At 50.0% G+C, this 21,768-nt stretch overlaps 1 protein-coding gene across 2 annotated transcripts in view; it reads right to left on the reverse strand.

The window, feature by feature from the left end:
* Window positions 1-777: 777 nt before the first annotated feature.
* The window catches only part of Tbxas1 (thromboxane A synthase 1), a 170,674-nt gene continuing 149,683 nt past the window's right edge, over window positions 778-21,768 (reverse strand). For both annotated transcript variants that reach the window (XM_028889303.2, XM_037203632.1), the window contains 4 exons: window positions 9,996-10,087; window positions 3,390-3,527; window positions 1,500-1,662; window positions 778-1,082 (listed from right to left, as the gene is read on the reverse strand). In XM_028889303.2, coding sequence (XP_028745136.1) covers window positions 1,008-1,082; window positions 1,500-1,662; window positions 3,390-3,527; window positions 9,996-10,087 — 468 coding nt within the window. In that variant the 3' untranslated portion in view covers window positions 778-1,007. The remainder of the gene's footprint in view (window positions 1,083-1,499; window positions 1,663-3,389; window positions 3,528-9,995; window positions 10,088-21,768) is intronic.

Below are 21,768 nucleotides of genomic sequence, written 5' to 3' on the forward strand. Positions count from 1 at the left end.
CACCTTTCATCAGATGCCCACCCCTCCTGTTCCGGTTTTGGACTGTTCCTTCAGCAGGGACCTGCATTTTTCCCCAATGCAGGGTTTCTCTGTATAGCTTAGGAGCCTGTCCTGGAATTCACTCTGTAGACCGGGCTGGCCTCGAACTCACAGAGATCCGCCTGGCTCTGCCTCCCGAGTGCTGGGATTAAAGGCGTGCGCCGCCGCTGCCGCTGCCACCGCCGCTGCTGCCGCCGCCCCCCGCCGCCGCCGCCACCGCCGCCGCTGCCGCCGCCACCCCCCAGCCTACCTGCATGTTTAGCTGGGCCTCCTGCAGTGGCTGATGAGTGTCAGAAACTGGGAGAGCTGTCAGGGAAGTAAGGGAGGTCTGTAGGTCTCCAGGAATGTTTGGTTTTCTCCAGTGAGTCTGAACCCCCGGACCAAGCATTAAGAGAGCCAATAGTGTGCCCTTTAAAGAAAAAGATCCTTTAGCCTGTATTATTCTGCTGTGGAAACTTCTAGTAAATTTCTTCTGCTCTTATTTAGTCAAAGCATAATGAGGCTTTGGAGCCACTTTGAGGCTGAGTGTCCATACATATTATTCTCTGAAACCTATTCATCATGAGAAGCTAAAAAAGCCCATGCCGGTGCCCCTCAGGACCTGTTCACCCAAGTTTCCCTGTTTCCCCTGCACCGTCCAGAGGCCAGGACTCCTTTGACACCATACTCACGGTTTAATCAAAACGACCTTTCCCTTATTCAACCTCAGTCCCAAGAAAGCCATGCTTTGAACCCCACTGTCAAAATGAAGCGTGACAAACATTTATTAAACATCCAGGACTGTGACATAAATAACATGCTCAAGTGCCATGTACCCTTTTAATCACCCTAAGATAAAGATATCATCTCTGTATTTCTTTAAACATTTCCGTCTCCACACCAGGCTTTTGTTGGAATCCCGGGGGGAACCCTTCAAACAGGACTTGAAGATGTCATCATCACAGAGTACTTTCGACTTGCCTTCTGTGTCAGCGTGACACAATCTTGATGTGGACTCCATTCTTGGGGCCTAGGGCAGATTTGGATTCTAGTTGAAGTGGAACCTAAAATAGAGTAAATTAAAATATTTGTCAGAACTTAGCCTGAAGCATGGCTTGTGAAAATCTTGCTATGGGCTGAGAGACAAAACCTTGGGAGTCAGAAGGAGCCAGAGAGAGGGTCCCTGGCTTCTTTCTGTAGAAAAAGTTGAGCACTCCAAAACCCTTCAGGATCAGTTAGGACGACAGTTACTTGCTACTGTACTGAGGGTGATGCTAACAACCTCATGGAGTCGGGCCAACACTTACCTGAGCACAAGCGTCCAGTCATCTCCCCTCACACCGGGATGAGATGGAGGCTGCAGTTTCTAGCACATGCTTTGATCAAGAGATGGGGTATCCCTGGGAGGAGGGGGACCAGCCCTGGCTCACAGGCAGAGAAGCAGGGTGGGCAGGGCCCACCCTGGAACACCAGACCCTCACCTGAGTCTCAGAGCTGGCTTCAAAGCGGAACTTGTGTAGGATCTGGAGGAGTGTCAGCTTGACCACCAGCAGCCCCAGCCGCACCCCGAGGCAGCTCCTGGGGCCAGCTCCGAAGGGCAGGTATGTGAAGGGTCTCTGCTGAAGCCGAGCCTCTGCTGTGAACCTACGGGTCAGGCGGAGGTTACAGTCGGCCTGAGACACCTGCTCCATCGGAAGCAGTGGTTCTCAACCTTCCTAATGCTGCGACCCTTTAATACAGTCCTCATGTTGTGATGAGCCCCCCCCCAATTACTTCACTGCTACTTCATAACTATAATTTTGCCACTGTTATGAATCATAACATACATGTGTGATATGCAGGACACAGGTTGAAAACTGTTGATCTGAATTCTCAATTCCCCTTCATCTGAGCTCCCTTCCCTCCACCAGGGACGAGAAGATCCTGTGTCCAGGACTGTCCTCAAGGTTCTGGGTAGCTGGTGGCCTCTGACCGCCATGCTCTGGTCCCTCAGCACTGTCCTGCCCAATCCCAGAAGCTGCTCCATTCAGACAGTCAGCTGAGTGCACCCTCTCACCTTGTCTAGGAAGTCATCATTATCCATGTATGTGTGAAGGCCGGAGATAATCCGAACTCCTAAGGCTTGACAAGCACACCCCGACCCCAGCATGCCTCCCCTCCCCTCACATCAGACCACACAGCCTCTCTCATTTCCTCCTCAGCGAAGTTCCCAGGCACTTCGGCCACATCCCAGAAGCCCTCCCAGGGCCCGACCTGCTATCTCATCCAAGACTGGCAGCTCCCTCCCCACTGCCCTGGCTTTGCTGCCCAGAATGTGGGAAGCTTGAGTCCTTGGGCGCCTCAAGATTTGGGCTGAAGGCAGAAGGACTGAGCTTGCTATCAGATCTCAGCCCTAGCTCTGTGGAGCTAGGTGACAGTCACCAACCTGTGATGACCAGCTTCTAGGCTTTCTTGTCATGCTGTGAGCCCCACAGCTGCTGGTTTGGTTATGAATCTTTGCCGTGTCTGCAGGAGCTCCTGAGCTGTGGGGTGTTAGTTAGTGGAGAGGTGGACTGGGTTCAGGTGGAGTTAGTAAATGGAGAAGCCCCGTGGCTCCTTGAGCGCCTCCCCGGGTGGGCCACAGGAGAAGGAAAGTGACTGATGCTGTCAAGCAGCAGCGTGTGAGGGCTGCCCAGGTGTTCTATACCAGAAAGCCTAGAAATGAAATCGACAGCAGCCAGATCCATGTCCATGAAAGGAAGAGGATCCAGGTCTATTGGATCTCATGAATTTAGGTTTGAAGGGCAGTTACGCTGATATGAATGCACTAGATGGAAGTGATGTGTTTTGTTGCTTTCTCATGCACACACAAAATATAACCCTGCAAGGTGGAGAGATGGTTCAGTGGTTGAGATCATGTACCACTCTTGTAGAGGACTTGAGTTTGATTCCCAGTATTTATGCTGGGCAGCTCATACCTGCCTGTAGTTCCAGCTCCATGGGACCTGATGCAGTGGCCTCCATAGGTACCTACACTCATGGCACACACTTACACACACACACACACACACACACACACACACACACACACACACACGACACATAATTAGAAATTAAATCTGAAAAAAATAAACACAAACCAACCCTGCCTCCTGTGTCCTGGCCTGGACAAACAAAAGATACTGACTCTTACGTGCATTATTGCTATCATGCTAGATCTTTGGATCAGTTTTTCCTTTGGAAATGGTGCCTCACAGTCTGTCTGAATTGGTGTGCTCTTTGTTTGGGGACAACTTTGCCTGTGACTCCTGTCTGCTGTCTCTGTAGCAAAATTTCTATCCCATACATTCACATCCCTCAGGGACACCTGTTTCTAGACAGACTTCACTCACCTTTCAGGGTCAAAGATCTCAGGGTGCGGCCAGTGCTCTGGGTCGTGGTGTAGGGCACCCACAGCTATCTCCAGCACTGTGCCTGCGGGGAGGTGCTGTCCCAGCACCTCACAGTCCTGTGCTGCCTCCCGTGTGAATCTGTGGGAGACAGGGGCAGGAAAGCTTGCCAGTGTGCCAGTGGGTAGGGGCTTCAGGTGTTACGGGACCCAAGATGGAGTGTGGAATGAGACTAGAGACTGGACCCAACCCTCTTGCCAGGGTGAACCAGAGAGGAAGCCAAGTTTTTATCCCACGAACGAACGAACCCCTTCCAATCTCAAGGCCCTTGTGATGTGCATGGCCCTTGGAGATAATGCCTCATCCATGAGCGGAGCGCTGGGGAGCCCTCCATGTACGTGGGGATTGTGGATCACGAGTGTGCCCTCCATTTCTGGATTATAATTCATTCCAGATATAGTCAATTTGACAGCCAAGAATAGCCGTCACGATCCACCCCTTGTCAACTTGACACACAATCATGTATCCTTATGTCATTAATTTCCAAATGAAAAACAATAACCAGGTCATAATGCCTAAACATAATATAACCATCCCATGTACACTCACAAGTGCATTATATATATTTAACCAGATCATAATTACACCTAACATGATATAACCCTTGTACAACCACAAACGTATCATAAATTTAGAATAATGGCATTGTCCTTTGAGGGACATCCTTCTAGTATGATAACCGTTGATATTCTCTTAATTGATGTTACAACGTATAAGGAAGTTGAAAGAAAACACAATATCTGTACAAAAACATTAACAAACTACAACAGAAGCACTCATGTCAGTTATAATCCTTGTTTCTGCAGCAGGTCACATGGCATTAGATGGTATTTAGAACTACCTTCCTCTACTAGCCATTCTTTTTTTTCCTCCACCCTCGGGAAGCACCTCAGCAGGCCTTGGCTCTTTTCCTGAAGGAGTGACCCAACCTTCATTCCTGAAGGGTCTGTGCCCTTTGTCATCCTGCCTGGATTAGGCTGTTGTAGCTTCCCATTAGCTTTAATCACAGGACATGGTAGGACCAAGAGACACCCTAAAGGGTCTCCTGCCCTCCAGACATAATCCTTCTTACCTCCATTGTAGAGAGGCAATCCAATTCACCATGGTAATCTGGATCTATCACCGTCCTAACACTGTTATTCTTTTCTTCACCTGTTGTTTTAAGGGCATTAGAAGCCCAAAGTGTCGAGGGAAGCTGAGCTTCCAGTTCAATGGCATGTTTATTGTGGCTCCTGGCAGGAGCACTCCCCCATCTGGAACCAAACCTTCTAGGCCAGCAGAACTTAGGGTTGTGGGAACAGGAAGCCAAAACTTTCCTAGTTGGGTCACTAGGGGTGATAGTAAATGAATTCCACCCTTGATTTCTGGACTCATGGATCCTGGCTATGGGAGAAAACATACCACATACTGGATGCTGATTCAAAGCATATATACTGCCTTCTGGAGAACCTGCCCCAGCCTTCTGGAGAACCCTGCCCCAGCCCTCCAGGCTGCTGCCACCTAATTGGTGCTGCAACTTATGTCTTCAAAAGGTCATTCTATCTTTCTGTCAGGCCAGCTGCTTCAGGATGGTGGGGAACATGGGAAGACCAGTGGATTCCATGATCGTGGGTCCACTGTCACACTTCTCTGCCTGTGAAGTGAGTTCCCTGGTCAGAAGCAATGCTCTGTGGAATACCACGACAGTGGATCAGGCATTCTGCAAGTCCATGGATTTTGGCAGAAGCATTGGGTGCAGAAAAGGCAAATCCATAACCAGAATAAATATCTACTCCAGTCAGGACAAAGCGCTGTCCTTTCCATGGAGGAAGTGGTCCATTGTAGTCACCCTGCCACCAGGTTGCTGGCTGGTCACCCCGAGGAATGGTGCCATAGCGTGGGGCTCAGTGTTGGTCTCTGCTGTTGGCAGATCTGGCACTCAGCAGCAGCTGTAGCCAGGTCAGCCTTGGTGAGTGAAGTCCATGTTGTTGAACCCATGCATAACCTCCATCTCTGCCACTATGGCCACTTTGTTCATGGGCCCATTGGGTGATGGCCAGGGAAAGAGGCTGACTGTCCACAGAACAGGTCATCCTATCTATTTGATTAGTGAGCTCCTTCTTAGCTGAAGTCACCTTTTGATGAGCATTTACATGAGACGTAAGAATCTTCACATCCTTTGCCCATTTGGAGAAATCTATCCACATACTTCTTCTCCAGATGTTTTTCTCACCAATTTTCCAATTATGCTCTTTCCAAGTCCCTGACTATCCAGCCAATCCAATGGCTATAGCGCATGAGTCAGTGAACAATTGCACATCTGGCCATTTCTCCTTCCAAACAAACTGTAATACCATGTGTACTGCCCAAAGTTCTGCCCACTGTGAAGATTTCCCTTTGCTGGTATCTTTCAGGGTTGTCCCAGAAAGGGGTTGTAATGCTGCAGCTGTCCACTTCTGGGTGGTGCTGGGATAATGTACAGAACCATCAGTAAACCAGGCCCTAGTCTTCTCTTCCTCAGTCAACTGATCATAGAGAACTCTCTATGAGGCTATAGGTGCGTGCTTGGCAGCAGATGGCATTGTAACAGGAATGGAAACCATAGGCATTCGGGCAACTTCTTCATGTAATTTGCTTGTGCTTTCAGGACCTGCTCAGGCCTGATCTCGTATTTACCACTTCCATTTGATAATAGATTGCACTGTGCACATCCTACTTTATGACTTGGTGGGTCTGATAACACCCAGCTCGTGATGAGTAGTTCAGGTCTCATGGTAACTTGGCAGCCTATTGTCAAACGTTCAGTTTCCACTAAGGTCCAATAGCAGGCCAAGAGCTGTCTTTCAAAGGGAGAATAGTTGTCCGCAGATGATGGCAGAGCCTTGCTCCAAGATCCCAAAGGTGATTTGGGGATTCTATGATTTCATCTATAGGGGCCTGTCAAAGGCTTCAAACAGCATCCCTATCTGTCACTGACGCCCCAAGTACCATCAGGTCTGCTGGATCCTATGGTCCAAGTGGTAGAGCAGCCCGCACAGCAGCCCGGACCTGTTGAAGAACCTTCTCCTGTTCCAGGACCCACTCAAAGCTCTCAGCTTTCTGAGTCACTTTGTATATGAGGCGGGGTAACATACCCAAGTGGGGAATGCGCTGTCTCCAGAATCCAAAGAGGCCAATGAAACATTGTGCTTCCTTCTCGGTGGTGGGAGGGGCAGGTGTAAGAACTTACCCTCCACCTTAGAAGGAATGGCTCTGCATGCCCCACACATTGGACTCCTAAGAGTTTCACTAAGGTAGAGGTCCTTGGATTTTGGTTGGATTTATTTCCCATCCTCTGATACACATATGGGTTACCAATGAGTTCAAAGTGGGTGCTGCCTCCTGCTCACTTGGTCCAATCAGCATAATGCCATCAATATAGTGCAGCAGTGTGATATTTTATGGAAGAGACAGATCAAGATTCCTTCTAACTAAGTTATGACACAGGGCGGGAGAGTGAATATATCCTTGAGGTAAAACTGTAAAGGTATACTGCTGACCTTGCCAACTGAAAGCAAATTGCTTCTGGTGGCTCTTATGGGCAGGTACTGAGAAAAATGCATTTGCTAGATCAATAGCTGCATACCATGTACCAGGAGATGTGTTAATCTGCTTAAGTAAGGACACCACATCTGGTACAGCAGCTGCAATTGGAGTTACTACCTGATTGAGTTTTCAATAATCAACTCTAAGATCCATCTGTCCTCTGCACTGGCAGAGGAGAGTTAAAGGGAGAGATGGCGGGAACCACAACCCCTGCATCTTTCAAGTCCTTGACGGTGGCACTAATTTCTGCAGTTCCTCCAGGGATGCCAGACTGTTCTTGATTCACTATTTTCTTTGGCAGAGGCAACTCTAAAGGCTTTCAGCCTTTCCAACCATAACAGCCCTCACTCCACAGGTCAGGGAACCAATGCAAGAATTTTGCCAACCTTCTGAGCATATCTATCCCAATTACACATTCTGGAACTGGGGATGTAACCACAGGATGAGTTTGGGGACCTACTGGACCTACTGTGAGTTGGACATCAGCCAAAACTCCACTAATCACCTGGCTTCCATGAGCCCTACTGGCGGGCCACACCGTTTCTTGGGATCTCCTGGAATCGGTGTTAATTGAGAACCGGAATCCCACAGACCCCGGAAAGTCGGATTGTCTCCTTCCCCCGGTGTACAACTGGCTCTGTAAAAGGCCTCAGGTCCCTCTGGGGAAGCACTGCAGAAAGACTAACTGTAAAACTTTTAGGTGTCTTATCAGGGTCCTTCCCCAGGGGAACCTGGCCACCCTGCCATTCAAGGGGTTCTGGGTCTGCAAACTGGCTCAAGTCTGGAAATTGATTCACTGGCCAAGACTGTCTTTTGCCATGATCCAATGCCGCCTTTCTTTCATTTGTTTGAGAATTTTTCTGCTTTTAGAGATCAAACAGGAATGCAGTTGGCTTCCTATCTATTTTATGCCTGGAAACACCATGATTGATAAGCCAGTACCAGAGGTTCAAGGTCTGGAGGCAACTATTGGTGGCCCTTGAGGGACATCAGTATTGTCTTACATGGCATTTCCTTCAGAGAAAGTCACTGCTGGTTTAGCAGACACTGAGGGATTAATTTCCTCAGTAGAAGATGAAAAGGGGCGGGGCTGAGGGTACTGCTTCCTCAGGGGAAGCGATCTGTCTCAGCTGCTCAAGTGCTGTCTAGGGTTATAGGTATTCCCCACTATGTCTGGCCATGACATGGATTTTTGATTGGGTTTAGATCTAGGAAATGATTTTTCCCTTTGTTAAAATTTTGAGATAAGGTCTCACTATGTTGTCCTAGCCAGTCCAAAACTCACAGAGATCTACCTTCTGAGTGCTGGGATTGAAGGCATGCACCACCACACCCAGCCTGAAATGACGTAGTTTTGGCCAATTTATATAATTTCCTCCTTCTGGGGAGAGATAGTTGTGCAGCTCAGCCAGTTCCCTCTTTCCCAGGAATCTCAGCAACAATGGGAAGACTTGACCCCCATTATCAGTCATTCCTGGGCCTTGGAGATGGTCCTTGAAGTAGCCTGGTCCTTTTTTTCTACTGAATGCTTAGTTTTGGGTTTCATTTTGAATTTGCACTTTGCAGTGCATACCAGCTGCCTGCCAAGTCCCCTGGGAGGAAAGCTGGATGTAAATCATGAAGAAGAAAAAAGGATTGGACATCAGGTTACTTGTGGCTTCTAAGAAAGCCACAGCAGGGCGGTAGACTTGGGTCTTTCTACCAGCATCAGAAGAGCAACAAGGAAGCCTTTGAACTAATGAGCTGATCTGCGTCCAGAGACCCTCAATTCACACTACAGCAACTTGAGATATTTGCTTTTGGGCCAGCACATTTTGGATTATATCTACACATATAATCCGTCGTGTTTGTGTCTGAAACGTTCCTTTGAGCTACCTCAGATCGTATTTTCTCTTGGAAATGACAAAAGGTATCTCCATATGGTCTCCATGGTATTTGAAGAGTGCGGAGTGAAGTTTATGAGATACGATTAAATGCTTCATGCTACTTCTGTGAAGTCTGCCGCTATTTCATTACCTTCAAGGGACTCTGGGTAAGATGCCTTTCCCATGGGGCACTCGGTTTGGGGGAGTTTGAAAGAAGCAGACCTGGCTCCTAATCTGATTTGCATGTTGGTGTGATGTTGTGAGTGCTGAAATGTGTCCAAGAATATAATATGAAGGACATGTAATACAAATGTAACATAAAGTGCTGGGCGGAGAGGCGGAAGCCCTCGCTGCTGCAGAAACGGCTCAGCAGCTAAGAGCACTTACTGGTCTCACTGGGTTCAGTTCCCAGCACCCACATCAGGTGGCTCACAACCTCCTGCAATTCCAGTTCCAGGGGATCTGATGCCCTCTGACCTCTGCTGGCACCTGCAAGCGAACGGTGCACATAACCCGTGAAGGCACACACATGCACATAAAAATAAATAAATCTTGAAGAAAAAAAGGCACACACACACACACACACACACACACACACACACACACACATGCACGCAAATATGGTAAATCTTTGAAAAAAGAAATCTTTGCCATGAAGTCTTCTGTAAGAACTCCAGCAGGGGCTGCTGGACACCAAGGAAGGAACATTCCAGCCCTAGATGATCCTCTGCTGAATGTCGCCTCCAAGGGCAGGGACTTTAGCCTGTTTTGTGCATGGGCTAATTTTCTAGTACTTAGTGCAGATTACATAGGTGGTGAGTGAATGATGGGTGGATGGATCAATGGGCAGGCAGGGGTGATGGCAGAGTCCACCAGAGGCTAAGAGGTCAAAGGGCAGGGCTGGGCTGAGGAGGGAGGCCATGGTGGGAAAGGCTAGTGATGTTTGGTAAAGGCAGTTAACCTACAGGAGAACGGGCCAGACTTTTCAGGCCTTGTGCCTGCTGCTCCAGGGGATACACAGAAACCCAGGAACCCTTCAGGACACATGCAATGATAGGCCGCAACAGACTGAGGATCAGTAAAGGCCCCAACCGGTGATGTTCAGGGACCTTGGACATACCTGAAAGCTGGTGGGTACATCCTCAGGGTCTCTGCAATCACCATGTCCAGATAGGGCAGGCCTTCCTGCAGGCTGCAGTACCCAGGGGCTGACTGAGGCAGGGAACAAAGGGAGGTGGGGTTAGAAGGACTCTCACAGCTCTTGGTCTTTTTCATGGGCCCTTGCTCCAACCTCAGCAAGCATTTCTGTCAAAGTCCCACAAGATGAAAAGTAGATCCCATCCAGATGGCCTTTCAGTAGCCCCCCGGCATTCTCAGCTTGCTTCATATCATTATCAAAGACCAGGAAGTGCAGTCTGCGACTTGGGGATCTTTGGGTATAACGTGGAGAGATCTGGTGTGATGGTTGGTGTTGTCCACCTGGCAGAAGGGAGAGTCACCTGGGAGAGGGGTTTGCAGTGTATAATCTTGACAGGGTTAACTGAGGGGAGGAGACCCACCCACCGTGGGTGGCCCCATTCCCTAGGCAGGAGATTCTGGGGACAGTGAGCTCAGCACTGCCGTGCATGCCTTCATCGCTCTCTTCTGACTGAACCTGTGCCCCGGCTGCTTTAACCTCCGATGCCTTGACTTCTTCACCATGATGGGCTGTGACCTGAAACTGTAAGCTAAAACAAACCTTTTCCCCCTTACGTTTTGTCAGTATTTTTATCGCAGCAACAGGAGAAGCAGCACAGGCAGACTGAGACGACAGTGACAGTCCCGTTTATCGGGAGACGAGGGCATGGCTAAGTATGGCAAGCCCTGCACCAGTTTAATCCTCCCAGCAAGCCGAGGTGGCAGCTCTTTCCTTCCAAAGGAGGAAGCCGAGGCTCGGAGTGCCTGTCACCTGCATAGTAATTGGAACGGCAATAAAGCTAAAAGACGCGGGCGGGGAAGCCGCGAAGAATAAACGCTTGCAACAGTTAGCGAGGATGAACAGTTAACAAAGCCCCCCAAAGCTGTTACATACCAGCAAGACGAGACAGCTCAGAGGAAAAGCTGTCAAAGGGTCTGAAACGGCAAAACCCAAGAGAGGGAGCAGACGTCATAGGAAGAAAAAACATGTGCAGTAGTAATATTCTCCCACAGCAGACTAGAAGTCGGAAAGACCGAGTAATTTGGGGAGTGCAGTTGCCAGGGTTCCTGACATCTCCTGGTAACTCTCGAGGGGTGGGACAGATTGGTGTGTGTAGTCAGCAGGTTGTGGGTACCCCATGGGTGGGGCAGGACTAACCCAGGCACTCCCAGCCTGCCGCTGCACGCCCTGTGGTGTTCCTGTCCGTCACTGAAATGCTCCCCCAGGCTCACGTTTTGAATGCTTGTTTCTCCCGATGGTGACGTTCTTTTAGAGAGGTCAAGAGCCTTCAAGAGGCAGGGCCTAGCGGCTTAAGTAGGTAACTAGAGGCAGGCCTGGAAGGTTAAAACCCGGGTCCTGGTCTGTTTCCTGGTCCTTACCAGGAGCAAGCCAACACAGCTCCCACCACCCTGCTGTGTCTTCACCGCTGTGACGGGACCGAACTCTCCGGAACAGTGAGTCACAGTAATCCTTTCCTCACTTGTTTCCGTCTGGGATCTTGTCATAGCAACAAGAAAAGCCGTACAGCAGGTAGCAGCGAGTTAACGACAGCCATCCCAGCAGAACCCCTAGTCTGGGGGAGGACTTTCTCCTGTGCCCCCCTCCTTTGCAGAGCAAGAGGCAGACCTGCAGCTGTCATTCCACAGAGACCAGCCCCAGGTGACTCCTCTCTAGCTGCAGGAAAGAGGCTCACAGCCAGGAGTGACCACAAGGCCACACTGGTGGGTGGGCCACCACGGTGCCCCGATGAGCATCCTGGCGCCACAGCAATGTCACCTCGGAAGTGGCTATGAATGCAGAAAAGCTAGTGATGGGAGAGGGGGCCGAGTCGGGACACTCGGAGTCCTGAAGTCCATGATCAACACGTTAGCTGATCGGTGATGGTTCAGCCACTAGATTAAACACAGCTGCTAATGATGGGTCCTCACGAGTCAGGCTGCAGTAAATGCATGTGGCCGAATCCCCTGTCTGTGAATGTTCACGTGTTTGGAAGGCAAGGGAGATGCTTGCACTTTGTAACATAACATGTCAGCTACGGCTGGGTTTTCCCAGCCCTTCCCCACCTCCGCTCACGGAACTGTTTCTGTCTGAGGCTCTTACGCGGCTTCCCACTTCCACCTCCATCCTCGGCCCCGTGAGTGTGACTGCACTCTGGAATCACTGTCTTGAGATTGCTAACAGCTTCACTCTTAGACTTGTGCTCTGGGGTAGAGTTGGAAAGAAGTGGGGTGCATGTTCTGGGGCTCGGATGGCCACTCGCTGTCCCCTGGCTGAGTTCTCAGTTGCTGTCTGTCTTGCCTCCTGGACAGACATGGAGAGGGCTCTCATATGCTGCAGCATCTTGGGGTGACCATGGTGGCCATCTTAGCTTCAAGCTGGAAGAGCATGGACTATGTGGTGGGCCACAGAGAGTCCCCTGGAAGTAGCAGTTGCTGGGGGGACTATGAGAAGGGGGACACCTGGACCAACTTCCTGGCTCTCATCCCTGCCCCACCTCTCGGCCAGCTTGGGACTGGGTTCAGGATACCCGTGAAGGTCTGGACTCCCTCAGCGCAGCCTAGGTCTGAGGAGCTCGGGGGTTCTGGAACAATTTCTCTTCTGCTTTCCATCGTCAGGAGTTTGCTTTGTGTTTGTGTTTGTGTCCTCTGGCCATTGCGTTCACACAACATGAATTGGGCCACCTCAGTGGGTGTGCGTGTGACTTCAGTAACTGGCTTTGCATGGCATGCAGATGGGTGGAAAAATCATGTAAATAATTGAGAATTTAGATTTTTTTCTTTCCTAGCGATAACATTGAATGGAAATGAAACAGCACCCTGACAGATCCAACAAGAGAACAGGGAGGAAAGGAGGAAGGCTACCCCGGCCTGGCTGGCACTTCCTCTTGCCTTCTGAGTACAGAGTCTCAGGTTTGCGTCTTGCTTTCGGCCTCACAAATTGCGCAGTGGGCTCTGCAGGATGTGTTAGTTGGTCCAAGGGGACCAGTATAGAAATCTGGGTTGGGGCAAAGAAGAAGGAGCCAGAGGTTGAGTGAGGATAAGTCGTGACCTGTTGGTGGCCACCTCTGTCTCATGGATCAGTGAGTACAAAGTACCAGCTGGTGCTAAGAAAGAAACCAAGTAGATATAAAGAGAGAATGGGGGGGGGGCAAAGGACAGAGCCAGTTCCTGTCTGCTGTCTGTCCCAGGCAAGTTCTCACCTGTGGACAAAGTCAGCGGTATCTTGAGTCCTGATATCTGGAACCATGGGAGTCCTAACAAATGTGACAATATGAAAGGAAGAAGAAAGAAGGGGAAGGAGGGAGGGAGGGAGAGAGGGAGGGAAGGAGAAAAGGAGGGAGGGAAGGAAGGAGGGAGGGGCATGGTGACTACACCACACACAGTATAGTGTGTGTGTGTGTGTGTGTGTGTGTGTGTGTGTGTGTGTGTGTGTTAGAGAGAGAGAGAGAGATAGAGAGAGAGAGAGAGATCTAGGAGCTGTGTCTCTGATGGGTGAATGGCGCTGGCTCCCCACTAAACTTGCGTGGATCATAAACTGTCAGGACTTGTCAAAGAAGGAGAAGCCCACTAGGCAGGCTGAGTGGCACCTTCATTATAAAGCCGACGACGACGTCTTCGTTTGTTCCTTCTCTGCCTGGGCTTCCCACCGCCCCTCAGCTTTGAGTCAAATGCCTATAAACATCACCTGGGCCCAGTCTTCTCGGTCTATGTGGGGATTTGATGGCCTGTGGTGGGGTTTTCCAGAGCTTTCCTGGAACCTCAGGTGCCCACCACACAGGAAGAGTAGACAAACGAGGCAAAGGGAAACACGCCCTTCATGTTACATAAACCCAGGCCAGGCAAAAAGTTCCGGGCTCTGTGAGACAGAGCAGTGGACTCATCCCTGTTTGTTCCCAGCATCCCAGGGACACCAAGGTCCTGAGCTGAGTTTGCCAGCAGAGGGCAGCAAGTGTATGGTGAATGGGGGACTCCCTGGTTCCTGAAGGGACTTCAGAAATCATTGCCTCTGACTTCTTCATGATACAGAGAAGAAAAAAGGAGAGAAAGCCTGTCAGGCAGAGTCTCGCTGAGAGGTGTTCTGAGCACCCCTTTACCCAACACTCCCACACCTCAGAGAGCCGCTGGACTTGATGCCGGAGACCCACAGAGACAGGCTCTGTCCTTCGGGGAGCCACACATCTAACAGATCACAGCACTGGACTCACTGGTGCCGTAGAATAGGCTGGGGAGGGACAGAGAAGCCCATTCGGCTGGGCAAACCATCCTGTTCTTCACCGAGGTTGTAAGTTTAGTACAGCCAGCGCTCTTCACAGGGCCAGGCACAGGAGATACGTTTACACACAGCACAGCACCTTCCTAGCACTCTCAGTCAACCAGGGCTGGAGAGGAGAACAGAGGAGGCCCACTCATTCCTGTCAGCTGCCGGGAGGGAGCCCTGTTCACACTGACCTTCCTAAAAGAGAAGGTGTGTGGATGGCGCTTCAAACCAGTATGAACAGCGATTAAGGCTCAAACAGGGGACTTTGAACCCAACGGTAGAGTGGTTATTTTTAAAGAATCATGGTTCGTTTGCTTTTGGTGTGATGATGACATCATGACCACGTTTTAGGAATATGATACACTGGCCATGTGAGAGAAATACACTACAGTATTTGCAGGTTACTGGGAAGGAAATTTGGGACTTAATCTTCAGGCCAGGCGGTGGTGGTGCACACCTTTAATCCCAGCACTTGGGAGGCAGAGGCAGGTGGATCTCTGTGAGTTCAAGGTCAGTCTAGTCTACAGAGAGAGTTCCAGGATAGCCAGGGCTGTTACACAGAGAAACCCTGTCTCAGGAGAAAAAAAAAATCTTACAAGTGGAGGAAAGTTGGGTAAATAGTGAATCCAGATTGGCCATGAAATAGTACTTGTTGAAGTGGGTAACAGTTTCCCGGGTGTCCCTTAAACAGCCTTGTAGTTTATTTATCTATTTTTAGAGATTTGTTTTTTTTTTTTTTTTTTTTGAGACAAGGTTTCTTTGTGTAGCCTTGGCTGTCCTGGAACTAGCTCTGTAGACCAGGCTGCCCTCAAACTCACAGAAATCCTCTGCCCCTTCCGTGCTGGGATTAAAGGTGTGCGCCACACTCCCCACCCCCCAGCAGCTCATTTTTACATCATGTGTATGGGTGTTCCACCAACCCCCAGCAGCTCATTTTTACATTGTGTGTATGGGTGTTCCACCCCCCCAGCAGCTCATTTTTACCTTGTGTGTATGGTGTTCCACCACTGCCCAGCAGCTAGCTCATTTTTACATCATATGTATGGGTGTTCCACCACCGTCCAGCAGCTCATTTTTACATTGTGTGTATGGGTGTTCCACCACTGCCCAGCAGCTAGCTCATTTTTACATCATATGTATGGGTGTTCCACCCCCCCCCAGCAGCTCATTTTTACATCATGTGTATGGGTGTTCCACCACCCCCCAGCAGCTAGCTCATTTTTACATCATATGTATGGGTGTTTAGCCTGCACATGTGTCTGTGCACTATGTGTGTGCAGGGTTCACAGAAGCCGGAGAGGGTTTTGGATCCTCTTGAACTAGAGTTATAGACGGTTGTTAGCCAACATGTGGGCACTAGGAACAGAACCCAGGTCCTCTGGATGAACAGCCATTGAACCATCTCTCTAGCCTCTAACCTTCTAATTTGTGTCTAGTAGAATCCTCCATAATAAAAAGTTAAAATACCAGATAAAAATGTAAGTCCTACAGCAGTGAGTGGGACCATCTGTGCAGAAACCCTCGAGGTGCGTGCAAAGAATTAAAATGGTTCTGCCAGGCTTGACGAGTGGGGGTCATGGACCACCCTGAGCTGGACCCTGGGTGGATGGCAGTGTGCCGTGCATGGGAGGGAGAAAGGAGTCCCATCTGGGTGGCCCTTTGTTCTAAGAAAGGATGACAGAGAACATCAGGTAGCCGCTGGTGAGAGGGTGTGGCCCATGGCAGGCCTTGGGGATGTGGACTTTCTTCGGCATCTAGAAACACACAGACACAGAGTGGTGCGCGTGCGCGTGCGCGTGCGTGTGCGTGTGCGTGTGCGTGTGTGTGTGTGTGTGTGTGTGTGTGTGTGTGTGTGTATGCATACAGGTGCTGTTGTTGTCTGACGAAGGGCAGGATGGGAGCTTGGTGAGGGAAGTGTCTGTCCTGGACATGCTGCGGGGTGCCGTTGGGGGAAGTGCTTGCCGGATACCTGGAGGTCTGTGCCTGTGATCCCAGACCTCGTGAGGAGGTGACCGGAGGATCCTGGGGCTTGATGGCCAGCTGGTCTAACTGAATTAGCAAGTTCTAGGTTAAGTGAGGGGCCCTGTTACAAAAAGACCAAATAAAACACATACACACACACACACACACACACACACACACACACACGCACACGCGCACACACATACACACACACACAGACGTGTCTTTGGAGGCAAAGGCTGGAGGCTCACTCTACATGTTTCAAATAGAAAGAGCATCTGTTGGGGCTGGAGAGTTCGCTGTTCAAGCAGGAGGACCCGAGTTCAGATCCCCAGAACCCATGTGGAAACCAGGCATGGCAGCACACTCTGTCCAGCACTGGGGACAGAGATGAGAAGCCCAGGACTCACTGACAAGCCAGACTAGCGGACATGGCATGCTCTCCATCTGATGAGAAACACTGTTTAAAAAAAAAAAAGGTGGTGGTGGAGAATGACAGCTACCTGATGTTGACCTCTGGCTTTCACACGTGCAAATGTAAGTAAGCATACCCTCATGTGTGCAAATCACACACACACACACACACACACACACACACACACACACACACACTGTGGGAGGGGATGGAGTGACAGACAGACAGCGTAGAACTCTAGCTGGCCTACCCTGTTGTCCCAGCTTCTGACAGTTGCTGAATGTCTGTAGGAAGTGGGGGGCAGCGGGCAGGAGAATAAGGAGGTAAGCGAAGTGGGGTCTGCCTGGCCTGGAAGGTCAGGAAAACTGGGAGGGACGAGTAGAATATTCTCTTCAAGCCAGGCAACATGTCGAGCTTCCCCGGTTCCAAAAGGTAACACCATGAAGTCACCTGGGTTCTGCGGCCTCCAGACTTGGAGGTGGAGTTGTAAGGAACCTGAAAGCCACCTCTCTCCCACGAAGTAGCCCTATCTGTCCCTCTGTCCCTGGCCATTCCCTGGGGAGCCACCATCTTCCACAAGTGTAGGGCACAGGTATGAATGGCTCGCACAACAGCTCGGCCTTGGCCCAGCTGCCAGAGCACCGTCAACAGGTCACCTTGGATGTCCCACCCCACTTCACAGGAAGAGCAAATGGACGATGAGAGTGGAAGTTTCTGGAACTACTGACAAACTGGCTGGCATTTCTGTGGGGACACACGCACTGGCAAGACTCCTGAGAGGAGACGTCTGTCCTCTGTAAGGAGTGTTAGTGAGAAAGCGATTCCCAGGGCTTACCAAAGTCATTCCAGCTGAGATTTGCTTCACAAAATGAAGTTCTGTGCTCTTCGAAAGGAGGAAATTAAATATCAGGAAAAATGGAAATGGAAAATGTGAGTGGGACCCGCCCTGTGTTTACATTCTCACATTAGGCTTCCTTGATTTTCAGGGAGAGCTTCATTTACATTTGATCTTTACTAGGCAGTAAATTCTAGTTTTATTTCTTAGATTTTGGCCTCAGGCTATTTTTTTTAAACATTTATTTTATGTGTATGTTTTGCCTGTGTGTATGTATGTGTGTCATGTGTGTGCCTGCTGCCCTATGAGTTCAGAACAAGGTGTCAGATCCCCTGGGACTGGAGTTACAGATGGTTGTGAGCCACCATGTGGTTGCTGGGACTTGAACCCGGGTCCTCTGGAAGTGCTGTTAACTGCTGAGCCATCTCTCTGGCTCCCTATATTAAACACAGTTTTTGTTTTGTTTTATTTATTTTTTTGAGATAGGGTCTCTTGCTTTATAGTCCTAGGTGGCCATGAATTTGTGATCCTTCTGCCTCAGTTTCCTAAGTGCTGGGATTACAGGTGTGTAGCATCACTCCCAGGTGATTGATAGATCTTTTAAGTGGGAAATAGTGTTTCTCTTTAATAGCAGCCCGTGTTTCTGATTTGTGTGTGTGCATGTGTGTGTATGTGTATCATATTCTTTGAAAGCTAGACACACACTTACTTATACACCTACACATATCCACATACTAGGTGTGTGCACAGATGTGACCTGGAGGGTCAATGAAAACAAGGACATAAAAGTGACATCGATTTACAAAGATTTTTCTCCTGGAGATTCAGAGACCTAATAGAAAAATTAACATTTTCTTATTTTGTCAAAGGAACTAAAGGTGGCTGGCTCCATACAGTCCCTCTACAGCAGCATCACGTGGCATTAATAAGGGCTCTCTCACCCCCACCCCATTGCTACTTCCGTATTGTACAAACAGTGATGTCTCCCTTCTCTCTAGAAGCAGGGAATTAGAAATCTTTTAAGTGTAAGGACAGTCGGGGAGGGGCGGGGAAATGCAGACACAACAGACCCAGAAAGAAAAAGGTTTCCTGCACCTGGATTCTCCAGGGAGCAGAGACCACAGCATGAAACTGATCTGTGAAAAATGCGACGACCTTAGCTTTATCCTTTTGACCACAAACTGTGGAGCAAAGCCTTCCTTGAGGCACACAGCCTGTCCCGGGGTCTCACTGCCTGTCCCAAGGGTCTCACTGCCTGTCCCAAGGGTCCCACTGCCTGTCCCAAGGGTCTCACTGCCTGTCCCTGGGTCTCACTGCCTGTCCCTGGGTCTCACTGCCTGTCCCTGGGTCTCACTGCCTGTCCCAAGGGTCTCACTGCCTGTCCCAAGGGTCTCACTGCCTGTCCCGGGGTCTCACTGCCTGTCCCAAGGGTCCCACTGCCTGTCCCAAGGGTCTCACTGCCTGTCCCTGGATCTCACTGCCTGTCCCTGGGTCTCACTGCCTGTCCCAAGGGTCTCACTGCCTGTCCCAAGGGTCTCACTGCCTGTCCCTGGGTCTCACTGCCTGTCCCAAGGGTCTCACTGCCTGTCCCTGGGTCTCACTGCCTGTCCAAGGGTCTCACTGCCTGTCCCTGGGTCTCACTGCCTGTCCTTGGGTCTCACTGCCTGTCCCAAGGGTCTCACTGCCTGTCCCTGGGTCTCACTGCCTGTCCTGGGGTCTCACTGCCTGTCCCAAGGGTCTCACTGCCTGTCCCAAGGGTCTCACTGCCTGCCCCGGGGTCTCACTGCCTGTCCCTGGGTCTCACTGCCTGTCCCGGGGTCTCACTGCCTGTCCCTGGGTCTCACTGCCTGTCCCGGGGTCTCACTGCCTGTCCCTGGGGTCTCACTGCCTGTCCCGGGTCTCACTGCCTGGTCCTGCCTGTTGGGTCTCACTGCCTGTCCTGGGTCCCGGTCTCACTGCCTGTCCCTGGGTCTCACTGCCTGTCCTGGGGTCTCACTGCCTGTCCTGGGGTCTCACTGCCTGTCCCGGGGTCTCACTGCCTGTCCTGGGGTCTCACTGCCTGTCCTGGGTCTCACTGCCTGTCCCGGGGTCTCACTGCCTGTCCCAAGGGTCTCACTGTTTGTCCTGGGGTCTCACTGGCTTCCTCACAAGCCAGGTCTCTAACTTCTACCAATTGCAGGTTCATCTCTGAGATTTCACAGGAGTTCAGTGGGCTCCTGTGATCTTTCCGAAGCCACACACGCACACACAAGCACACATGTGTGAGCAATCTCCTCTCAAGTCTCCTGGCTTACGTGGCTATGCTCCGAAAGTACTGCGTGCTAGTTTTAGAGAATTTGGCAGCGTTGGAGGCAGAAATACATTCATAGCTTAGAGGAAGCCACGAGGAGTGTGTACATGGCATCTATTTATATCCACGTTAAAAGAAAAGAGCCAGAATCCATCTCACACAAACAAAGGGATTATTTTTCAGGTGTGCCTGGGCCCAGAGGCCCAGGCCATTAAGGGATTAGCTGAGGGGACAAAGGAAAGAAGATAACACACACACACACACCACACACACACATGCATACTCATACACCACACACTTATGCACATATGAATGAGTGCACACACACCACACACACAGACACACACATCATCGTCATCATCATCATCATCATCATCATCATCAATCCTCTCCGCCTAAGGCTGGTTGAACATCATCAGCTGTGCTGACCTTCTCAGGATCCTGCCTTTAGAGGATAAACATCCTGGGCTTTCATCTTGTGCAGTTCCGGTCTGCTCATCAGATTCCACGTCTTTATACCATTCAGTCCTCACAACTGCCCAGAGAGATGGGGCAGCTTTTGTTGTCCATCTTATAATGGACATCTCCTCTTCCCTCAGAGTCCCAGAGACTGAGCGTCCAGTTCCAGGCCACAGATCTAGTAAGAGGTAGACTTGGAACCAAGTCCTGGTCTTCAGACGCCAAGCCTTTTCTGTCTGCCCTGCTGACTACCCAGCTCTGCTGTCTTCCCCTCTTCCCTCCTTCCCTCTCGTACATTTTATGGAAAAATAACATCCTACAGAAAACATAGCACACAGACGTGCAGAGCTCAATGAATGTTTACCAGTGTAAAAGTTTCCAGACTGGGACAGAACATTCCAGAACTCTGTAGTGCTCCGTGCCCCCGTTCCTGTCACAGCTGCTTCAGAAGTACCTGACCTGCAGCACAGAGGTGGCTTGAGTGTTTGCCCGTGGACTGGTCAGTGAAGAGGCGCTGGTGTCTGAGATCTGCCCACGAGTGCAACGACCCTTCCCATTGCGGGTGGACATTTAGTTAACATTCTGACCCCGCCCCTTGGCGCTGGCCTGCATGTAAAAGGAAAACTCTGCCCCTTCTTCTTTTTCTTCCGCTTGCCTCCCATGAGGTGCGTACCCTCGAACCCCCCTTCTCTCTTCCTCTCTCTCCCTCTCCTTTCTGTCTTTTCCTATCTTCTCTTCGTCTCGTTATTCTGATAAACCATTTCCACGGGGATGCAGCCTCTGGGTTGTGAATGTCCACCGCCCTGCTGCCTTGCCTCCAGCCCGTCCACGCATCTGCCCAGCACACCAGCATGGTTCCCTGTACGCGGATACCCTTGGGGCCCCCAAGTAATAGTTCATAATACATTTGAGTTGTTCCCAGCTTGGGGGCCTTCATAAACAAAGCTTGCCATGGTTTTGGGTAAGCTTGTACACAAGTTTCTGGGGTATGTGTCTAGGAATAGAATTCAGGGTCCTAAGTGCTGTGCAGGCTCAGCTGTAGTAGATATTTCAAACGGTTTTACAAATTGTTTGTGATGCCTAGAATTTTGGGGATGAGTCGTCCATAAAGCGGCAAGTTGGCATCTTAGTTTTCTCTATTTCCTCCACGTCTTTCCTCTATCCTTCTGATATGCTCAAGTCTAGCAATTTTAACTATCCTAGGGAAGGGTTGAGGGAACAAACTTGGGTACTATTTTGGGAGTTGAATTGTTTATTCAAATAGTTTGAGGGGGGATGTAGGGGTAGGGATGGGAACAAATAAGACATACCTAATTGCACAATTTAAAAAATTGTCCCAATTATCAGACGCAAGCACTCATAAGCAAAAATGTATTCTGGCATCAAGCAAATTTACGTTTTTGAATTAGCTGCTGTTTTATAATATTTAGCATTCTGTCCTCTCCATTAGCATGAATCATTCACAGTTGATTGTATTTGATGCTTAGAGAAATAAGCC

Source organism: Peromyscus leucopus, chromosome 3, assembly GCF_004664715.2.
Source record: "Peromyscus leucopus breed LL Stock chromosome 3, UCI_PerLeu_2.1, whole genome shotgun sequence".
Classification (NCBI taxonomy): Eukaryota; Metazoa; Chordata; class Mammalia; order Rodentia; family Cricetidae; genus Peromyscus; species Peromyscus leucopus.